We start from the raw sequence: 20616 nt of genomic DNA, 5'->3' as shown, positions 1-20616 counted from the left end.
CCTAGTAAGTCCCGATCGAATGCAGAGTAGATGCGGGGTCTATTGTACAAAAGCTTACTCAGAATTTCGATAGGACATTTCCGCAAGCCGGGCGTTTGGAGGCCAATGTTAATGAGCGAACGCACTGGCAGTACCTTTCTGGCGGCTTTGCAACCCAACGCAGACAGAGGCGCGGCGGTCACAGGAGCGAATGCTGCACAAGACGCAGGTGCCGACGGAACCAGCTTATCTGCACACGATAATGTCGCAAAGGCGCGGCAAGGGACGACCGACCACGAGTACCAGATCTCTACCACCTTCTGCTTCCCTGCCATGGGTGCATCCGCCCCACTAACTCTTCCTCTGACGCCGCACCCTGAAGACGTCAGTGACACAGCATCCCCAACCTCAGATACAACCTTGTTCGAAGACGCGCCTGTATGCACACCCAGCCAGCTAGGATGCGATGAAGACATCAATGCGTACATAGCTTGTAACGACGCATCGATGGAAGGAGTGTCAGTCACCTGGACTCCCCAAATGCCAGAGCACGAAATCGATCCTGTCGCTAAACGCCCTCTTCGGCATCGTCGATACGTCTCTTCTCAATCAAGCTTCGACGTTACTGAAACGCCTCAAATCCCGCTTCGGTCAAGATCAAGAACCAACGATGGACTGCTGTTGTTTAGGGCAAATTCCTCCAAGGAAACCACAGATAACTCCCCTGAAATAAGACACCGTCGGAAGGTCTCTCTGAACCTTCCAGTCAACACACACGCAAGCCAGGCCACCGCCACCCAGCCATTTGGAAAGTCCGGTGTCAAAAGTTGTACAAAGCGAGCGTCTGGCATGGAGACCGCTTACTATACCACCAGCCTAGACGCATTGACTCCAGAAGAACGGGATCTAGAGTACAAGCACCGGCATACATTCATAGGAACTGGCTCGCTAGACGACTTCCTAGAAACACTGGAAACTACACCAAACCATACTGCTACCAAAGATGCGATTGCTCGGGCATTCGTACAACTGGCAGCATCAGAGCAGCTCTACGCTCAACAATGTTCTGCTGGTCAGGGGTGGGATCTAGTTATGCGCACAACACTGAGCCTCATGGACGTTACTAGCGTCGATTACATTGTCCAGTCGCAAGTCAAGCTGGGCTCCATTACGCTACGGCAATTTCTGGACTTGATACCTTTCGATGAAGTCGATGAGGTGGCGGCACTACGTATCGTAGAAGCGTTCTCTATTGCTAGCCATCTGGATGCGACGGCATGTATAGGCGCACGAAGTAAGGCACGAGCTTTCCGGAAGTGGATGGTCGACCAAAAGAGGGTGGACGCAGATTGTTGAGGATAACAGCGATGAAGTACGCGCACTTCCCCCTCCTATACCCAGTCAATTTTCCTATCATCAATACCCCAATGTCACCGACGTATCTTCCTCTGTACGCTCCTGTACTATTGCTCTTCGGAGAGTTTATGATCAGAACAGCGAAGCAGAAACAGGTCCTTGTTTCATTGAGTGTCTCTCCTTCCCATCTGGGCAGTATCCCAAGGCACGTGTCTTCCCTACACCCACCCCCGCCTTGGCGCCTATGCTTCTTGACCTTCTTTTCGATACTGTCTCTTGACCTTCTTCCCTGAGTTGATCTTACGCCTTCTTCGCATTCTGAAAACGCCACTCAGCTCGCTCTTGCCCACTCATTCCAGAACCTCGCGGCTTTCCCCTTCGCGTTAAGGCAGGTCTCCTTCCAGTCCGAACTTTCACTGAAGGTCCGTGCTCCGCCTTACTACCCCCACTCGATACAGCCTCCAGCCGCTTGCACTACACTCTCTACTCACACGCAATACACCAGAGGCAATCGATCCGTTTGCCACGTCATTGTTACATACTCACGCGCATTACCAATAGCTACTACGATGTCGAGCCGCCCACTACCGTCGTCAAGCGTTCTGCTAGGAGAAGTCAAGGCCACTGCCTTACGCAAGTACAAAAAGAGCGCGTCAGTCTTTCTAGAGGACGCCGCCCTTCATATGATGGTTACCGAACATCCGGGTGACATCCAGCGCTACGCCGGATTCTACAACATGGTCTACCTCTTCCTCGACCCCTCTCACTGTCAAGAGTCAAATCGACCATTTGCGAACCCCCTTCTCACCAAGGACTCGACGAATCGTTTCATTTGGGATAAGATGGAGTATGACTGCGCCGATTACCTCGTAGACGATGACGATGATCACCTTGAATCGATCGAGGCTGCAGCAGTTCGACCTATTGAAGGGTCCATCGGCGCACCCATCATTGTCGCTACGGAACAGGTGGCCGCTATCTCGAAGAAGACGCAGAAGAAGACGTCTGCCATCCATCCTGGAGAAAACATCAAGACGCGGCTTCGGCGCGTATATAACGACCGCCAGGAAGCAAAGAAGTTGGACAGCTGGCTGGCGTTGAAGGCTACGGTCGAGGCGGCTGCGACACTCAACGTCCCTGCTCACGTTTCCACTACCCAGTGGCACTTCTGGAACGCCGCTTTCTTGGATATCCTTCCGTGGCTACCAGCGCCCGAGCGCGCTGCTCGCCTCCTGGCCTTGGAGAGTCGCGATGTCACTAATGAAACTTCTAAACCATGGTCTGGGATCTGGCAGACCTACCAGTACGTTCAACTCATCGACGAGATTGAAACAACTGGGTGGGACAAGACTCTGTGCGACTTGTCCGAAAACTATGAAGACTTCTCCGAGAAGTTGGTAGATCTCGACGTGGCCACGCGCATGGCTCTGGGTCTGCCGGTTGCACTGCCGCCAGTTCGCGAGGAGAACACGTCGGTGCTTTCCGAGTTCACTGATTCCAAGCCATCAACTCCTCATACTCCAGTACTCGAATCTGGCACTCGTCGTCCCAAGCTCCTCCCAAAGTCTCAGACTACGCGGAAGAACTTCGAATTAGCCCATCTGACTGAGAAGACTATTCCAGCTTCCGAAGTCGCCACACCGTCGGCTGCTACCTTGTCGCCAACCGACACCAACATATTTAAGCTACCTGAATCGGAGCCAGAGAAGCCTCCTACATCGTTTGGTGGCTTCAAGTTTAGTAACACCGCTTCGAGGATTGTCAGTGCCCATCCTACGTCCATGCTACTACAGTCCGCTCCAAATTTGCAGCTCCCCGATACACCGACTTTTAACTTTGGCTTCGCTAAGAGCACCTTTGACGCACCAATCTCTGTCTACATACCGAAACTCGATGAACACACTGCTTCCGGGACGTGCATGGCCACTCAAACGCCTGAACTACCCAAATCATCTTGGGCCGAACACACACCAAAGCCCGCAGTACTAACTGGCAAAGATACAAAGTCTATCTCGACTGCTTTTGGTACTACGGCTGTCGGCTGCGATCATTCCTCATCAGAGAGACCCATCATCCTCACTCAACATGCTGAGCAACCTCCTAAGTCTGATCTCGAAGGCTCTATAAAGGTAGAGGGTACTGAATGGGAGACCCAAGCAGCTGTCGAAGCGAAGTCAGAAGACCAAGAATACTCTACTCGGTTGACCATGGTCATTGATGAGCTTATGGTTGCTAAGCTTATCGAGAACTTTTGGAAAGAAACTTCAAACCCTGGTAGAGGGGAGACACTCAGCGACACTACTTCCAGGGAACAAAAGGAACCTTCCCGTTCAGACGATGAGCAACCCAACCAAGGTGGCCAAACCGCCGGTCTCCCAACAAAGGAATACGGTACTCGGTTCCCAACCTACACCGTTCGAGACTTCGCGGAGAAATACGTCCTCGCACGAAGTTCAGATCTCTCTGTCGATGACATATTCACTAGACTTACCAATTTCTCGAATGGCCGCCTCTTCGATGTCAACTGCGTGCTTCTTAACGTTGACGAGAATGACGAGAGCAAGCCTGCAACGTTTGAGGAAGCAGTTGGCATGCTCGAGCCGTATTTAGCAGGTCAGTGGACTCTGGATAATGCAGATAGCGATTCCGCATCCAGTTTCGGTTCGACTCCGTCGTTGACGCACTCGCATTTCTCCGAAGACGAGCTTGCCATCGATACCGAGATGGCAGAAGAGTACATGCTCGATGGATACGGGTGGCCGCTCGAGCTGACCGGGTTGCCTCAAAACGACAAGAAGTTCTTCGAAGCGGTACATACGAAGATCGTCGCAGAGACCGATCAGTATGAGTTCGATTGGTGGGCTGAGGTAGATTGCCTTCTGGGCCCTCAAGATGAGGAAGATGACGACGATGATTACGTTGTACCCACGGTCGATGATGATGGGAAACCCATCAAGCTCACACTAGACATAAACCCTCTACAAGAGGATTGGGCCGAAGACGTTTTCTCGCAGGTCTTCCCAGACTTCGAGCAGACTGAGGCTAAGCTTCCTGATGTCGCGCCGCAACTCCAGGTGGAAGTTGATGAGACATGCTTTTCGAATATGTTCGACTTCGAGTTCTTGCCTGAATCAGTCGATATGCCGGAACACACTTCAATCGAGGCGGCGAAGTTACCAGACGTTCCACTCGTCGACCCTTCGATGGCTAGTCTCGGGTCCATCTTTGCAGATCACGATAGGCTCCTGCATGAGCTATGTTCATTGGCTGTTGCAGCAGTAGGCATTGATGCGGAAGACCAGAAGGTCGGCTACCGTCTATCTAGTCCCGCTGTACGTACTGTTCAGTCAAAGGCTGTGCCTACCGAGAACTCAGGACCACTCGATGGTATCGGAACTGGCAGTTCTGCTCATGTGAACTTAGCTGCGATTTGGCCCTTGACGTTCAGCCAGCGCGACACAGTCCATCACCTACCGCACTTTGATCTAACGGTAGATGACTGGCTCAAGTCTCAACGACAAAGCAGCCCCACAAACATCAACATCAACGGACTGAGTGAGCCAGCACGGTTCGATGTGGCCAAACTTTGACGGTACACCCGCATTCAAAGAGCGAGAAGAGTACATGATAGCCGGGATCACGAAATAACAACCTCGAGCCCCCAAAGAGAGAGCTTCGTGAAGCCGAACGCAGAATCGGAGGAGCATGACGACTCTTTCGGGGATGGCGAGCTCAACGAGCACCCACTATACACGCGCGTAGAGGCTTTCAATAACCACATCGCCGTCGGCCGCGTGACGCAGTCAAATAAGCCACGAAACTCAGGTCTTCGCCTTCTTCTTCGGTTTCTTCGCACCGGTTTACAGCTTCTCTTCATCCTCACGATGACGATGGTCCCATTCCGACCAGAGATCGGCAAGATAGCCACCTCCGAGCCCAGACCGGACTGTTAAACATGCCGACAATTTGCCTGCCTTCGCCAACGAGCCAAGGAAGAAAGCAGATATCGTTCTGCTAGATCAAAGATCTAGTAGATCAGAACAACACTTCGCCTGTGTCCACCAAAGAGTGCGCAGACGCACAGCGAATACACTTTCCTGGCCAAAAGGCCAAATTGTAGAAAATATTACTTTATTTGCCTGAGCCAGAGAGCAAAGGAAGAAAGCAAAGATCGTTCCGCCAGGTCAAAGGCTCGGCGACTAAGAAGATCGATCTGTGTGTCTCCACCAACGAGTGAGCAGACATACGACAAAACTGCTTTCCCGGGCCAAAGGCTCCGTTGAAGAGGATATCGGTTTGTCTGCCTACACCAAAGATTGAACGGACACACAGCAAAACACCCCTTGGACCAAGGGTTCAGACATAAGAGAGCAAGGTACACAGCCATTGCAATTGCGAGGAGGACTTGTCGCTCAAAGATGCGACATGATGAAGAGGACTACGGCGGTCACAAAGATGGCCGTCTTGTCGAGGTTTCTGCATCCACGGAGAAGGACAGCGTGGTATTTCCAGCGACGATTCGAGGAGATTTGAGGGTTGGTGTGCGCATGAAGTGTCACGGTAGAATCCGTGTCAATGGTGTTGGAGGTTGTTTTGAATTTCGCCGACGACATTTCGTTAGCACACGCGCGCTCAATGTGCGCGCAGTGAGGTACGAGGATGTCAGAAACCTAATCGGATCGCGAAACACCAAATCGGTGACTTGTAGAGCGGTGTGAGATGACGGGCAATCTGACCGTTAGTGAGGGCTTCCCCGCCATCCACAACGCTACTCTAGATCGCGCATGCTTCGAGCTGTCATCTCGACGATGCAAATCCTTGATTTCGAAAGAAATGCATCTTCTCTCGTATGCGGGTATGGCCGTTTCGGATACGCGGCTACACCAAGACCCTAGCAGCACGCATCCCACCCGATCATCCGAACAGCGCAACTCCAATGACGAGTGGAGAAAAGCATCTGATCTTCCCCGCATCATCCTTGACGCAGGAACCGATGCCACTGCCTTGATCCAAGTGCAGCCACCCGGACGTCGCGGAAGACTTGCTGCTGTAGTGACGGCCTAAGTCCTCGGCGCCCAAGACATTTCCAAGCGCCGCCAATGCCATCTTCAAACTTGGCGACTTGCATTACGCACACCAGCCCCTATGTACAACGACAACCGGGACCTGCGCGCAATCAATGATAGGGGAGGGCCTGAAGGGCCAGACTAGATGGCCAAGCCAATCGTGAGTTTCGTAGTCATTTTAACGAGTTTAAACGACCCAACCCTAGCCTCGTACCAACACCGAAGGATGACTACCAAGCGTTGCACTGTCGCCCAGCTACTGCTGCGGCTCAACGCCGTTACTTGGCTGACGGCCGAAGGGGTTTCATAACATCACGACTCGCCATCCTAGAATATTCGTTCTCTCGTTTTCCCTCGCTTCCTCCATACCAACCTCAGGCTCCGCTTCACGTCGCTCGCTGTGTAGTGCCTCAGGCGCACTCGTTAATCCACGCATGCCGAATACCCAACACCTTTCTTTCCAGTGATACCCCGGAGCTTCCGCCATGAGACCTTCGAACCTTGTTTTTGCAGCAGTCGGCCTGCTTTCCTCATTCGCCACTGCGCAGCTGGAGTTCAATGTTGACGATCCAGGTGCGCTCACTGCAACTGTTTTCGGACCACACTAACACAAATAGCCTCTATTAAGGATGCGACAAAAGTTGTTGCGGCGGGCTTAAGAGAATGGTACACTGGCGACAAACCCGGTGATGTACCTGGAAACTTGCCAGACCCATACTACTGGTGGCTATGCGGAGCCATGATGAACTCGTTCATCGACTACTGGTACTACACCGGCGACGACACATACAACAAGATTGTACAGCAAGCGATGGTGCACCAGATCGGTATCCCAAGAGCCTTTATGCCAGAGAACCAGACAAAAACACTAGGAAACGACGATCAGGCTTTCTGGGGAATGGCTGCCATGTCAGCAGCGGAAAACAAGCTTCCAGATGTCGAAGGAGAAATGTCGTGGTTGTCACTCGCCATCGCCGTATTCAACACACAGGTACCGCGTTGGAATCCCGAAACATGCGGCGGTGGACTCAACTGGCAAATTTTCCGATTTAACCCCGGATTCGACTACAAGAACACAATCTCCAACGGATGCTTTTTCAACATCGCAGCAAGGCTGGCAAAATACACAGGCAACGAGACGTATGTTGAGTGGGCCGAGAAGGCATGGGATTGGCAGTACAGTGTTGGTCTCATCAGCACAGATTACCATTTCTTTGGTAAGGATGCTCCTGAATATGTATCAGATGAGGTACGTGCTAATATGTACCTTTCCTAGATGGTACCAGCGAGAGACAAAACTGCACGGAAAAGAACCACATCCAATGGACCTACAACGCTGGAATCCACATGGCGGGTGCCGCAGCCTTGTGGAACATGTCAGAAGCAAAGGGTGATACGGTAAGGCTTCTTGAACCTGATCTAACTCCACCCTCATTCTAACGCAACAAAGGAACGAGCAGGCAGATGGCGAGAGCGCCTAGGCGGTGTTATCAACGGTACCGACATCTTCTTCAATCAGCAAGGAGCCCCAGACGTCATGATCGAAATGGCCTGCGAACGCAATGGACTATGCGACCACGATCAACGATCCTTCAAAGCCTACCTCGCCCGCTGGATGGGCTGGTCGATGCTAGCCGCTCCCTGGACCCGCGACCGCATCATGCCGAAACTCCGTGCCTCTGCCGTGGCAGCTGCGCAACAATGTGGCCCCGGAAAAGGTGGTTGCGGTCTTAGGTGGTGGCAAGGTGGAAACGACAAGGAGGTGGGCGTTGGAGAGCAAATGTCTGCATTAGAGGTCATGCAGAATCTGCTTGTTGATCAAGTCTCTGGTCCGGTTGGACTTGATAATGGTGGAATCAGTGAGAACGATCCTACTGCAGGAAGTGATGTGGGACCTGTGCGTGTTGAGCATGACTCTATCACGACAGGGGACAAGGCCGGCGCTGCGATTCTCACTCTCATGGTATTCGCGGTGTTCTTTGGTGGAGGCGCCTGGCTGATTATGAGCGAATAGTTTTATTTCTTAATTCAAAGCATTTCACACTTCATTGTATTGCGCGAACTGGGGCATTGATACTGAATGTGCACTCAACGCTTCATCACCGACTATCACCGACGAGAATCCGGAGTGGAGTGGTTCTACGCTTGCCAGCGACGCGTGATTTTGGATCAAGAAAGCTGTTCGACCCCAAACCTGCAGCACCACACGCGTGTATATTATGATCTGCAGGCATTTGTAATGCCGTGTCTGCAATGTGTATACACTGTAACCTATGAGAGGGCGTCTCATGACATAAGCATGCAGATCATGTCCTGAATGAGGTAGGATAGCGACTTCCCAACTCGGAATTAGCGCGTGTATACCTAGGTAGCAGCTGCATCACCTCACGCCAGCTATCCAGCATTTGTAAGCTCTCCGGCTATACCTCCGACATCACAACGACGATATAAGGCTGCTACCAGAGCTGCCATTCTCAAACGGTCGTTCAGTACTCGCCTGGTCTTACAATCGCGATCGTGGACAGTGACCAATAGCAAACATGACGTCAGCTAAACCCTTCAGCACCGTACCAGCAGGCGCGCAACAACAGCCCACACCCTTCGAGCTGCATGTTGAGGAACAGAAGTTGCAGGACTTCAAGACTCTGCTCAAGCTGAGTCCGGTTGCGAAAGAGACGTATGAGAACAAGCAGAATGCGGGAAGCCATGGCCAGTTTGGGATCAGCCGGCAGTGGATCATTGATGCGAAGAAAGAATGGATGGGGAAGTTTGACTGGTACGAAGGCGCAACAAAGAGTTGAAAAGGAATGGTTGCACTGACACGTTACAGGCGCAAGGAAGAAGACCGCATCAACTCTCACCCCAACTTCAAGACCACCATCAAAGACGATGGCGGTAGCAGCTATGACGTCCACTTCGCCGCATTGTTCTCCAACAAGTCAGACGCTATTCCAATCGCTTTCTTCCACGGATGGCCTGGCTCATTCTTGGAGTTCCTACCTCTCATGGAAGTTTTGAGCAAGAAGTACACGCCAGACACCCTCCCTTACCACATCATTGTACCATCTCTCCCCGGCTTCGCTCTGTCGTCTGACCCACCACTGGATCAAGACTGGAAGGTTGCGGACACATCCCGGATCATGCACAAGCTGCTTCTCTCCCTCGGATTTGGCGCATCAGGATACCTCGTCCAGGGCGGTGATATCGGCGCTTGGATCGCGCGAGAGCTGGCATCTACGTACGCCGAGTGCAAAGGCATGCATCTCAACTTCATGCACGCAGTCGACATCAAATCCTACTCTTCACCTGAGGACGAGCTCAGTGCAGCGGAGAAGAAAGGTCTTGAGAGGATGAATGAGTTCATGGAAGTAGGCAAGGCCTATGCAGTTGAACACGGCACCAAGCCTTCCACCATTGGCCTCGTACTGTCCAGTTCCCCTATGGCGCAACTGGCGTGGATCGGTGAGAAGTTCATGGCGTGGACTGATCCGTCCACCACGCCTTCCGTCAACACAATCTTGTCCGATATTACCCTGTACTGGCTTACTGGCTGCTACCCGACGTCAATCTACACGTACCGAGAGGGCAAGAAAGTCAAATATGTGGACAAGCCGTCGGGATACAGCTACTTCCCATATGAGCTTTCGCCTGTTCCGCAGGCCTGGGCGGCGAGGACAGCGAATCTGGCGTTTTTCAGGGCGCACGAGAAGGGCGGGCATTTTGCAGCATTGGAGAGGCCCGAGACGCTGTGGGCAGATGTCGAGGAGTGGGTCAAGATTGCTTGGAAATGAGTTGGTCGTGGCGGTGAAGTCAATGATTGTCATGAAAGATAGGAAAAACGATGTGCAAGCGGTTCAACGGGTTTAGCCTGAGATCGTGTCAAACCTAGTAGCATTGACGATAAGCTGATGACTGCGATTGTTCGTGTCGCCCGTTCACAGTTGCCACGGTAGAGTTCGGCCAATTTGCAGAACAGCTAACATGGCACCTTGTATAGTCTCGACGTCGCTGCCTCACTCTTCAAGGCCCATGCGGGGATCATGATGGTCGAGGCCGTCAAGTTTGGGACCGAGTAAGGATTTATTCGTAGGGCCGTAAGCAGCTAGCGTCGAGGCTGTGCGTGTGTCACTCCGCCGATGACGCATGTCATACCAATAACACGACCGTGCCAACAACCACGCTGCATGCCTAATCCTCGCTCGTAACATGAAACGTGCCACATAGCGGGCGGTGCCAAGTAAGCAAACAGCAGCAGTAACAGATGAATAAGATCGCGACACCTATAACTCCTCCCATTGCTCACAAAACATCCTTTTCCTACGCTCGCTCGTTCGTTTCGTTGTTTCCTTCTGCCGGTTCTCCTCACCACTCGTTCTCCGGGGCGACCGGCTAACACGGCAATCGACGCCCATCATCAAACATCGCCATCATGGCCTCTTTCCAATTCGGAGATTTGGGCACAATATGCAACTATGCGAAAGTTAAATACGAAGAGCGGGCGGAGACGAAGAGGCGCCGCAGCAGCTACAGACGCTCGTCCAGCGACCCCACCATGAACGCTACTATACGCAAACCCCACGGCAAACTACACAAACCACCCAAAATACAGTCGCTACATGAAAGAAAAGAGCGCCCGCGCAATAAGTTGCAGAAATCTAGGCCGCAGAGTGTTATTGGGGTGGTTAGGCCGCCTGTTAGTCTCTTTGCGTTGGAATACGATCCTTATCCGTATAATACGCAGCCGAGTCAGTTTTTGGGCGTGTACTCGAGTATCGATACTGTCACGGCGGCTGCTTTTCGACATGGCGCGTATACGTTTTCAAGAGAAGGGTTGCTGGATGGAAGCGAGTACCTGAGTCCGACGGGTCGCATCAAGATTGTTTCGCACGCTATACAGAGTGTGGGTGTTACGGCTGTGGTGCCAGGGGATAGGGCTAGCAAGAAGTTCGACGATGGGGTTATGAGGCTGGATATTCCGCACCCGCTCAGTCAGCCTGCGCCGCGGTTTGATAGTCAACAGGATCTCGACAAGGAAAACGTCAGCAAGGATGCCGTGTTCCTGGCGCTTCACGAAGGGCCGCAGAGTGCGTACTGCATTGGGATGTTTACGAGCAAGAGTTTGGCATGGGGTGCCTGTTTGAAAGATAAGGCGTGGCTAGAGTGGTCAGACCCGCTGACTGAAGAAGAGAGGAGTGTTGAGGAGAACGATATGCCACGGATCTCTGCCAGGCTCGTGGGAAGCGGACGACATGCGTGGTTTGTGAGGGCTTTTGAGGTCGATGGCAGGTGAAGCGGACGACCGAAGATACGACTTCACTTGTGCCTGCCAATATACGCCATACTGAGCGCACCATCACGACATCACTGCGGCATGCTCCAAGCATCGATAAGCGGATAACTATGCGGCCTTCTCATACGAACACCATGGGTGAAATAACGCGACGAACGACGACGCTACATATTCAGAGCCGCAAATATCGGCGACATACGCTAGCCGGGGTTTTGGTGGGATACGTGCTACGTACGCGGGCACCCACGAACAACGTCACGATGATGAAGATCATCGTCATGTATATACTTAGCCGGAGCCCTCCAAAGTACCATCTATACGAAGCATGGTACTGATGGTTCTCAGAAAGCAGCTCAGCAATCATGGAGGGCTTCAAGTACTGTTTTGGTAAACTCGGTGTTCACTGTAGAGATGAAGGAGAAGGCTCCTAGAACATACAAAAGATCCCTTTTATAGACTATAGCATGATGCTACCTTCGTGGCTTTATTCGTCTTCGCTCGCATGTGCCTTTCCATGACGATGTTCAGTCTTGTGAGCGAAACATGGGTCCGAAAGTTTCTGTCTTTTGATGAACCCCGTGGAAACCATACTACTGTTACAGCGGCAATTTGGGAATGACAACCTCATCTCGCCACCGACATTCTTTCTCTTTCATGATGTTTTGAGAATTGCCCAACCACAGGTCATGTATTCAATGCCTTTAAGTTTTGGTAAAGGAAGCGGTGGTAATGGAATATTTGAGCAGAGTAGAGAGTCAATTTATAGACGACGTGGATCGGGTCAGAAGAGCAGCGCAGACACTTTCGAGAGGCGAGACAACCTTTTGGAACCCGAGACTGAGGAGACATGAGCGCGAGATGCTCGCTTTTAGACGAAGAGAAGATGCCGGTCAACATGACAGAATGCTACGTCTGTTTTGGATGGAAAGAGGAAGGCAGGCACATGTATTTCTTCAGTCTCTCATTTTTTAACAGCAGAAGCAGGTAAAGGTGTCGTCTCTCCATTTTGGCGTAGATGTATTTATAGAGCGCGTCGTGCCGAGACATGTGTTCAGCGAATGAAATTTTGGAAAAGAGAGGAGAGTCGACGCGACATGGCAGTCTCTAGTCGAAATTTTGGTCGAAAAAAAGAGGAAAGCCACATGCCATGTTTTGTTTGAAGTTTTGATATCAGAGTGTGGAAAGGTGTCTTGCTTCCTTCTCGCAGGAAGTGTGCTTATATACCATTCTGCGCTAGTGATGAAATTAACCATGTCGACATCCACGACCCCGGAGCGGCAAAGCTGCACATAAAGTTCCTACCGCAGTGTTTTTCAGGCGAACAGGCGCGACATTGGGTATTCTTGGTTGGGTTTTGATCGGAATAAGAGGGCGGACACATGGTTCTTTGGGGTCATGTTTTAGATACAGGAGTAGAGGAAGATGTCCTCGGTCTTACGATCAAGAATGTTTTCATATACCATTTGCGATCATCGTATTCTATCCATGCAGATTTTGGGTAGACGGAAATGTGAACGCGCTCCAAGTTGACACTCCCACTTTGGAATTCCCTTTTAAGCGGCTGACGGTCGGAGCATTCGTTCGTTGTGTCGTTGTTTTAGAGGAGGTGTGGAATTCAAAGAACCAGTCAGAAGCAAAAGAGATCCTTCTCAGCCCATGTGTAGCTCGTGTGCTCTGATTTGGAGAGGAGCTGCCGACATATATAGGTCTATAGACTGTTTTTGGGAGAAAGCAAAAGCCACATGTCGCGCTTTCAAGTCGTTTTGGAAAGTAGACTCCCAGGTATGTTGGTAGATAAGGAAGGAAGAAGCGATTCAGGCGAGCTTATATAGCTGTCTCCAGCCAGAGCCCTCTCTTCGCGAAACATGAATTGTGGATGTGGCAACTTGGTGTGCTCACATGATCATCTCGTGGGTAGTTTTTGGAGAGCTTCCAAAGCTAAGTAGCGGAGGGGCGTAACCTCCAATTCATGGGTTTCGCGACAGCCCGTCTTCATGGGCTCGATATCTTTTGAGTTTTGATCGCTATGCGCTAGGTCATGTGCGCAACACGCTGGAGGACATTAGAACAAATGGGACATTGTTTGTACAGCCACTTCCGTCATGTTACGGTTCTCGTAGGAGTTTTGGTGTGTCGACACTCCGCATGAGTCAGGCATGCTATGTTTAAGGAGAAAAGGAAAAGAGCGCACACATGAGAACCCCGGGCGTGACTTTAGAGAAGGCAGCAGCACATGTTTTGTTGTGAACTGTACTTCGAAGAGCAGACTTTGAAGCGTAGTTTAAGACAATAGAAGGTAGGATAAGTATCGAACTTTATGAGGCCGTCACTGACTCTAGTGAGTGAAACGAAGGCGGACAAGGGAGAACATTTTGTGACATGCTATTGTTTCTGGGGCAGGGCGATCTTCTCATGGCGCAGCTGCACGACCTGTTTGGAAAAGCCAACTTTGAAGTGTTGTTTGGAAGAATAGAGAGGTGTCAGACTCGCAAGACTTTATACACATGCTCTCTGGTAGCCCCGAACTAACCCATATCCAGACACAGCGCAACAACATATGCGAAGATATTGTGGTATTCTCGATATCTGAGCAATCAATGAGAAATCCCGCTGCACACATGCCTGTAGTTTCTGCTGCATTCTCTGGCGCCGCCAATTCTAGACACACGCTCTTGGGACGTTCTCCGAGTTCTGCTGATCATGGTAGGGACAGCAGAGATTTTGGTTTTGAGAAAGCTACCACAGAAACAGTTTCATGAAACCAAGTCATGATGATTTTGAGAGACAGCGCAGAGGCAACATGACAATGTACGATGCCACATTTGATGGATAATAGGTGGACAATGTTGTGGTAAGAGAAAGGAAAGAGATGCAACGGTTGAGGTGTTTATATACACACCAGCTATGCTAGTGGCTGTCGAAGGTACAACTGGGTTTACAGTTTTGTTTGTGGTTACAATGCAGGCACAGCGACCGGGAAAGACATGAAATCGTTTTAGTCGAGTTTTTGATCGAAGCCGGCAACGACATGGTTTGTTGGAATGGCAAGTTTGAAGTAGTCCAGTGAACAAGAAGTCGAACCCCGGTTCTCATGGGATATTGATTCCCTCTTTTTGGCTGTCCACGTTGCCGAAACGAACATATGTTGCGGGCTAGCGTTTTTTGGAGACAGCGAGCAGAACACACATGTAAGAGGATCGTGTTGATTTTGGAGAGAAAGCACGAAGTGTTGATAATAGATGAGAAACGGGGGAAGGGGTTGAAAGAGTCGTATTCATATTGATTTCATGGACTTGGCAGGATGTACTTGGCAACGTCTTGACGTGGAACGATAGACTCTAAACACATGGAATTGATATGAATGTCTTCGGTGTTGGTCAGGCGCGATCACTCGCGCCGCGCTGATGTTATCGCCGGTATGTAGCCTGGGAGCTCTGTTGGAGTTCCAAATTGCTCTCATGACCGAGAACTTAGATGGAGCGACTAGCTAAAAAGCAAAAGTTCGTTCGGGTGTGACGATGTGGAAACCGTGTTACTCAGAACGAATACATCACACTCCGGAGACGTGACATTAGTTCTCACTTTCTTTTACACATACATCGTGTCGTCGAAATACACCATTGGCTCACGCTGCTGACACGATCAGTGTGACTGAGTGTGCCTCCAGCGTCTCGTATTGCTGACTGAACGAGAGTTTTGTGGATACCGCAATGTGGCGACGCGGGTACAACATGCGACTTCCCGAACGCACGCCTCCTCCACCTGCAGAACCGGGTACGACACCAGCGAAGATTTGTGCCTGGTGGCTGCCACGCCAATATGTCAGAGCTTATAGTTTCCGAACCTGGATCGCCAGAGGCGCATGTCAATCTGTAGGTGGCCGCCGATCACCTATTGATATCGCGGCCCGTGCGACGTATACGAAATATGACTATGGTGTTGTTGTCTCTCAACAACCCGCGATCGACATGTCGTGGTCGTTTGTAATATGGCTGGGTGGTCAGACGGACAGCGGAGGGTAGAACAGTGTCGGCTGAGCGAAGCGGCCGTCGTTTCTGCAGCGATCATGCGCAGCAAAGCAGGAGTGCGGTATGGTTACCAGCTCATTGGGCCTGTACAAGGTAGCATGTTCTGATGGGTAATTGCATTGACAGCTCGCGATGGTGCAGGGTTCCACACCCCCTTGCGTAGCCATGTGTTCGAGAAGCCGGAAAGATCGCATTTTCTGAGTTTCCCCTGGCGCTATCGTGATGAAATTACGAGTCAGATGGGCGTATGTCTATCTCGACAGAGGGGGTATGTTCTTCCAATGATCCCACTCTTGCATCACGCGTGATAGGCAGCCTCATGCGCTCGATCGACCAGGGTGTGTCCGTGTTGAGCATGCAGGAAGTATGCCGCTTGGGGCTTGCGGAGAGTTGTGCAGCCGAATGCAATGAAGCTGCATCGCGAGATGCGAAAGGTGGCTGCAGGATCGAAGGCGTCCACACTCGCTGCTTCTTCGGCGTTCATGTACAATTGAGGAGCTGATGTGCTCCCAGGGCCAGGGAGACGAGCCGGTCGTCTCCCGCTATCAGGGTCCTCGGCTGCGCAATCATTGGCGGTTGATCTGGTTGCTGGATCTCGAGGCGTCCCGGTGGCTAAAAGACGCGAAAGTGATGACTTCAGCCCATCACAAAAGCAGGTGCGTACCCTGGGCGCAAGGCACACGCAATGCTAGGGCATATCAACAATTACCAGGGCAAAGTATTGAATATTGAAGGAAGCGGGGCAGTGCGACGGCAGCGCTTCACGCGATAATAGCCACCGCGTCCTCTGCAAGGCTTGGTCCCAATTGCGAACGGACCTGTTTGAAGATGAAAATATGAAACTGCGAGTGTCAATTACTCAGGCGGGGTAGCTGCAAATATTGAGATGCTGCACCTATATCCCGATCTCGTAAGATCGCCGTCAGTGTTCAATAGCCGGCATGCGCCATGATGTGCTGCAAGGTCTTAATGTCCTTGTGATAAGATGTGATCACCTAGAGGCGCTTGTTAGCGATGATTGTGGCGCCTGCGTCGATCCGGTTTTCTGTTCCCGTAGCTCCAGCTGGAGGTCAGATCTTGCTTTTGACACGGCCCAAGCCTCAAAATATGCGTGGGGCGCTAACACTGCGTCGCCAAGTCGCCGTGCATGATCGCCTTCCCTTTATCGGCTCAAGGCGTCGAATGATGAGTAAGTGCAGCGGATGCCTTCGCATTTGTCAACATGCGAGGCTGCAATGGCGCCTGTGGGTCGAGTTGGGATGCGTAAAGTGAGGCGAGAAGGAACGGATACCCTTGCGGACCAGGGAAGGTACGACCAGAACTTGGAAGAGCGACTCCACCATATAGAATCCTTCAGAACAGCGCTTCAGTTTACCTCGGGAACAAGGATGTCTGCAATGAAGCCATGTAATTCTAGTACAAATTCTATACTACAGTTGCTGCCCAACCACGTCGTTGCATCGGACCCGGGAACCCGACCGTTGATGACAGTTGTCGTTCCCGCCCTACCACCTCAGGCTCGGAGAACTGCCTCGTTGCCGCCCAATGCGGAGACGAGGTGTTGTTCTCTGGTCGAGACTTCGAGTGTCTTCGTTGCGAATTCACCGGAAGCTGCGAGGGCGCAAGGACGATCCGGTGGTATCCACATGCATTCGTGCCGGCTCTATCGATTGTCCTTCCACCTCATTAACCCATGCGTCATAATACACTCCGTAAGATATCCTCAGCGCCCGCGCCGGATGATCTGTTCCAGCATCAAAACCCAATAGCAAAAGCAATCAAGTACAGATGCTCGTAGATGCACGTATCCATGTCGTCAACATGAACCATGCGTGCCATTGCGTTCGTACCATAACCCTTCCCCACTTTTCCCCAATGCGAACACAAAAGACGAACAAGAGAATAGCCTGAGAAAAGGCTGAAAAAGAAATGTGAAGACGTGACTCAAAGCCATAATGCTCGACGACCGCGAAAAACCATGGATGCAAGTGTTGGACAGAAGGAAAAACCGATGCAGATTGACTTCCGCAAGAAGCGGTCGATGTTCCCCGGCGTCCCAATGGCTGTGGAAGGAAAACCAATACGAGACACCCTGAGAACAGTATATGTACAAAAAGAAGCAAGTGATGTCGTCTCGAATGCGCTGGATGAGCGCGTAGTGCGGGTATAAGCGTGCGCATGGACGGTCTGTAGCAAGCCTCTCGAGATGAGGGTCAATGCGCTGACAGGATGGCGCTCGGCAGCGGCACTGCGATCAGCCACGAGGAAGATCGTCGCGACTAGAACTTGCTAAGATCATCGCCGTCGCGCTGTGGAGGTGGGTCGTTGTACAGATGGACCAGCGCCGACTTCTTCGAGGAGGTCCATGCAGGAAGTCAACACTGCGCAACGTTAGTATTGTGATCAGGCAATGAAGGCAATGTGGTACTGACTCGCTACGATTTCCTCTTCCCATACTCCCATTTGGTAGTCAACGAGGCCGTGCTTCTCCATGCTGTCGCAGTTCTTGACAAGTTGAGTGCCCATCTTCTCGAGGAATTCCCAATCGATGAGTGATTTGGGAGGCTGCGGTCGCTGGCCCGTGGTGGTCATCTCCTGCGTCATGGTCTTCTGCTTCTGCAGCGTGGAGAGCCAGCAGGTGTTGAACTCTTCCCACAGCTGCAGGCGCTGTTGGTAGTAGGTTTCGTCGTCGCGTACTAGGCCTGCTGCGGTCAATTCAGTTCCTCGTTCGATAATGCGCACACCGGGGAACTTACCCAAAGTCTCGGCCCAGTGCAACAGCCAGTCGGACATTCTGAGGAGCAGTGTGCCGGCTTCGGCGAGGCGGCCGTCACGGACATGCTCAAACGTCTTCTTCAGCTCGTTCTGGTAGTTTCGATAGAAGTCGTCGTACTCGTTGCCGCTATTGGCCTGGGGCTCGCTGTAGTTGCCCTGGGAATAGCCGCCCTGGGAAGGCGCCTGATGGGGGTCTGTCATGCCAGCGGCAGTGAAGGCGGGCGCAAGGGCTTCTCGTCCGACCTGAGCTTGGGGAGCGGAATAGCCTAATGAGGGATACTGGGAAGGAACGTTTTGCGCCGCGATGGCAGAGGCAGGTGCGCTCGTGGGCCCGCTCTCATAGTATTGGGGTTGTGCCACGCCAAAGCCGGTGCTCAGGACCTGTATAGCCGAGTCCCTGTTCTGCTGGTACTGTTCCACAGGCTCATACTGCGAAGAAGGCTGCGCCGCGGCCTGGGCGCCCGGCACGCTGTACATGATGTTCTGGCCGTAGGGCGAGTACTGCTGGGGCGCACGCTGGGCCTGTTGTTGCTGGTCGGCCGCATAGTCCTGGGCGCCATAGGCTACGGCAGAGGGCTGAATCGACGAGCCAAACTGTGCACCTTCACCGTAAGCGTAACCGTAACCCTGAGAGCTGGCGCGACTTCCGGAAGAGGGGACGGATGTGGGTGGGGCAGGTGCTGTCAAGGGCGGCTGCCTGAAGCGATCGGGTGCGCTTACCACTGGATACGATGCCTGTGGTGGAAGCAGCGTGCCTTGCTGGCTTGCGTAACCTGAGGGAGTATGCCGTGGCCGGCGGTCATTGTCCATCCCAACCAGCCCGCCTTTATACTGCAGACTGAAGGGGGGTTCGAGAGCCCGGTACCCCGAGGGCGAGACTGGCGGCGTCGCGTAATTGGCCAGCTTGCAGACTTGCGGGATGTAGGTGGTGGAGGGCCGGCGCAAGAGGTGGAGAGGCGAAGGCGCAGGTGTAGTCGACGTATGCGCGGACTGATGGAAGAGATGCGGTTTGGGGCGGGGTGCGTGAGAGGACCAGAAAGAGTTGATGGGTGATGCGGGCCAATGGTGGTAGATGTATGACGTCCGAAATTGGAAGACGAGATGCTCCCAGGTCCAGATGGTTTGGATATAAACACGGCCCTGACGCGTCGACGAGCGACCAATGCAGCCCAATGATGCAGGAAAAGAAGCTCGCGCAAGAGCCTCGGCCAGCCACCAGGATATCCTCGCTCCGCCTGCAGGAAGATGACTGCAATGCAATGCTCAGACGTCCGGGATTGGTCCTCCCGATGCGGTAATGTTGGAGAAAATGTGTGCGCCGTGTGGATCAGCTAAACACGTAGCCACTAGGTGACAGCGAAATTGTCCGGTAGATGCAGGCGTGGAGAACCCTGTGTGGGATGGGCTGGTGGTGAGGCGACGCTTATGCGTGAGATGTTTGAAGGGTAGTCCTTGCAAACAGATCAGTGTTCCAACGAGTCGGACGGAGTAGTGGCCGGCCTAGGAGATGGTCTCAAACAATCTAACGTCTGCGTTGCGGTAGCTCAACGGCCTAAACGTACGCTGGCGTTCTTCACGATGCAGTGTCTTGGGGCGCACTGGGCGAGCGGGAGTACATGCAGAGACGAATGAAGCGTTCGGTCCGAGACAGGACTGAAAGTGCGACGGATGCTAAGATTGTAATCGGATCGGTTGCACTGGACCGACGGATGAAGTGAAAGGCTCTGTTATAAGAGGCGTGTGAGTTCGACGTCAGTTCACGGCTGGCGCAGATGCTCACAGGGATGCAAGTGGGGGAGGGTGGTGTGGTCGCCGATGGTAGCCAGGCTGGAGGAGGGCAGAAAGAGACGTGGGCGGGAAGTGATGCAGTCGCGCTACATTGGGAGAGCATCGGGCAGTGTGGGAAGCAAAAAGGAAGTAGTTCGCAAGCCACGCCGGCGAACAGACTGTAAATACTTGGACCAGGGTGTTGAAGCTAGAGGAGAAAACAATGGTGGGTACCTGAGAAGTGGGTGTGGCTGCAGGTCGGGCGAGCGAGGGCTGACGAGTAAGACGACTCTACCAGCTCTGGATGACAGCGACCATGCGAAGTCTCCGATTTCCGATATGGCCAGGGCGGGGC

General features: G+C 52.4%; 5 protein-coding genes across 5 annotated transcripts; 4 read left to right on the top strand and 1 right to left on the bottom strand.

Annotated features, from left to right (window-relative positions):
- Positions 1–828: 828 nt before the first annotated feature.
- Positions 829–4925, top strand: J4E83_008921 (uncharacterized protein; the record flags this gene model as incomplete). The annotated part of the gene is made up of 2 exons (XM_049335814.1): positions 829–1317; positions 1956–4925. The coding sequence occupies 2 exons, from the start codon at positions 829–831 to the stop codon at positions 4923–4925; spliced, it is 3459 nt and encodes a 1152-aa protein (XP_049185080.1).
- A 1961-nt stretch (positions 4926–6886) lies between these two features.
- Positions 6887–8415, top strand: J4E83_008920 (uncharacterized protein; the record flags this gene model as incomplete). The annotated part of the gene is made up of 4 exons (XM_049335813.1): positions 6887–6974; positions 7019–7618; positions 7678–7784; positions 7852–8415. The coding sequence occupies 4 exons, from the start codon at positions 6887–6889 to the stop codon at positions 8413–8415; spliced, it is 1359 nt and encodes a 452-aa protein (XP_049185079.1).
- A 526-nt stretch (positions 8416–8941) lies between these two features.
- On the top strand, positions 8942–10192 carry J4E83_008919 (uncharacterized protein; the record flags this gene model as incomplete). The annotated part of the gene is made up of 2 exons (XM_049335812.1): positions 8942–9177; positions 9232–10192. The coding sequence occupies 2 exons, from the start codon at positions 8942–8944 to the stop codon at positions 10190–10192; spliced, it is 1197 nt and encodes a 398-aa protein (XP_049185078.1).
- A 1011-nt stretch (positions 10193–11203) lies between these two features.
- Positions 11204–11691, top strand: J4E83_008918 (uncharacterized protein; the record flags this gene model as incomplete). The annotated part of the gene is made up of 2 exons (XM_049335811.1): positions 11204–11210; positions 11231–11691. 2 exons carry the CDS (start codon positions 11204–11206, stop codon positions 11689–11691), a joined length of 468 nt encoding a protein of 155 aa, XP_049185077.1.
- Positions 11692–18122: 6431 nt separating this feature from the next.
- J4E83_008917 (uncharacterized protein) lies at positions 18123–18971 on the bottom strand (the record flags this gene model as incomplete). The annotated part of the gene is made up of 1 exon (XM_049335810.1): positions 18123–18971. The coding sequence occupies one exon, from the start codon at positions 18969–18971 to the stop codon at positions 18123–18125; it is 849 nt and encodes a 282-aa protein (XP_049185076.1).
- Positions 18972–20616: the final 1645 nt, after the last annotated feature.

This window comes from Alternaria metachromatica (genome assembly GCF_023757995.1).
Source record: "Alternaria metachromatica strain BMP 0045 chromosome Unknown scaffold_28, whole genome shotgun sequence".
Taxonomy (NCBI): domain Eukaryota; kingdom Fungi; phylum Ascomycota; class Dothideomycetes; order Pleosporales; family Pleosporaceae; genus Alternaria; species Alternaria metachromatica.
Note: the sequence above shows the minus strand (reverse complement) of the source record. Positions and strands in the feature narration are given on the sequence as shown.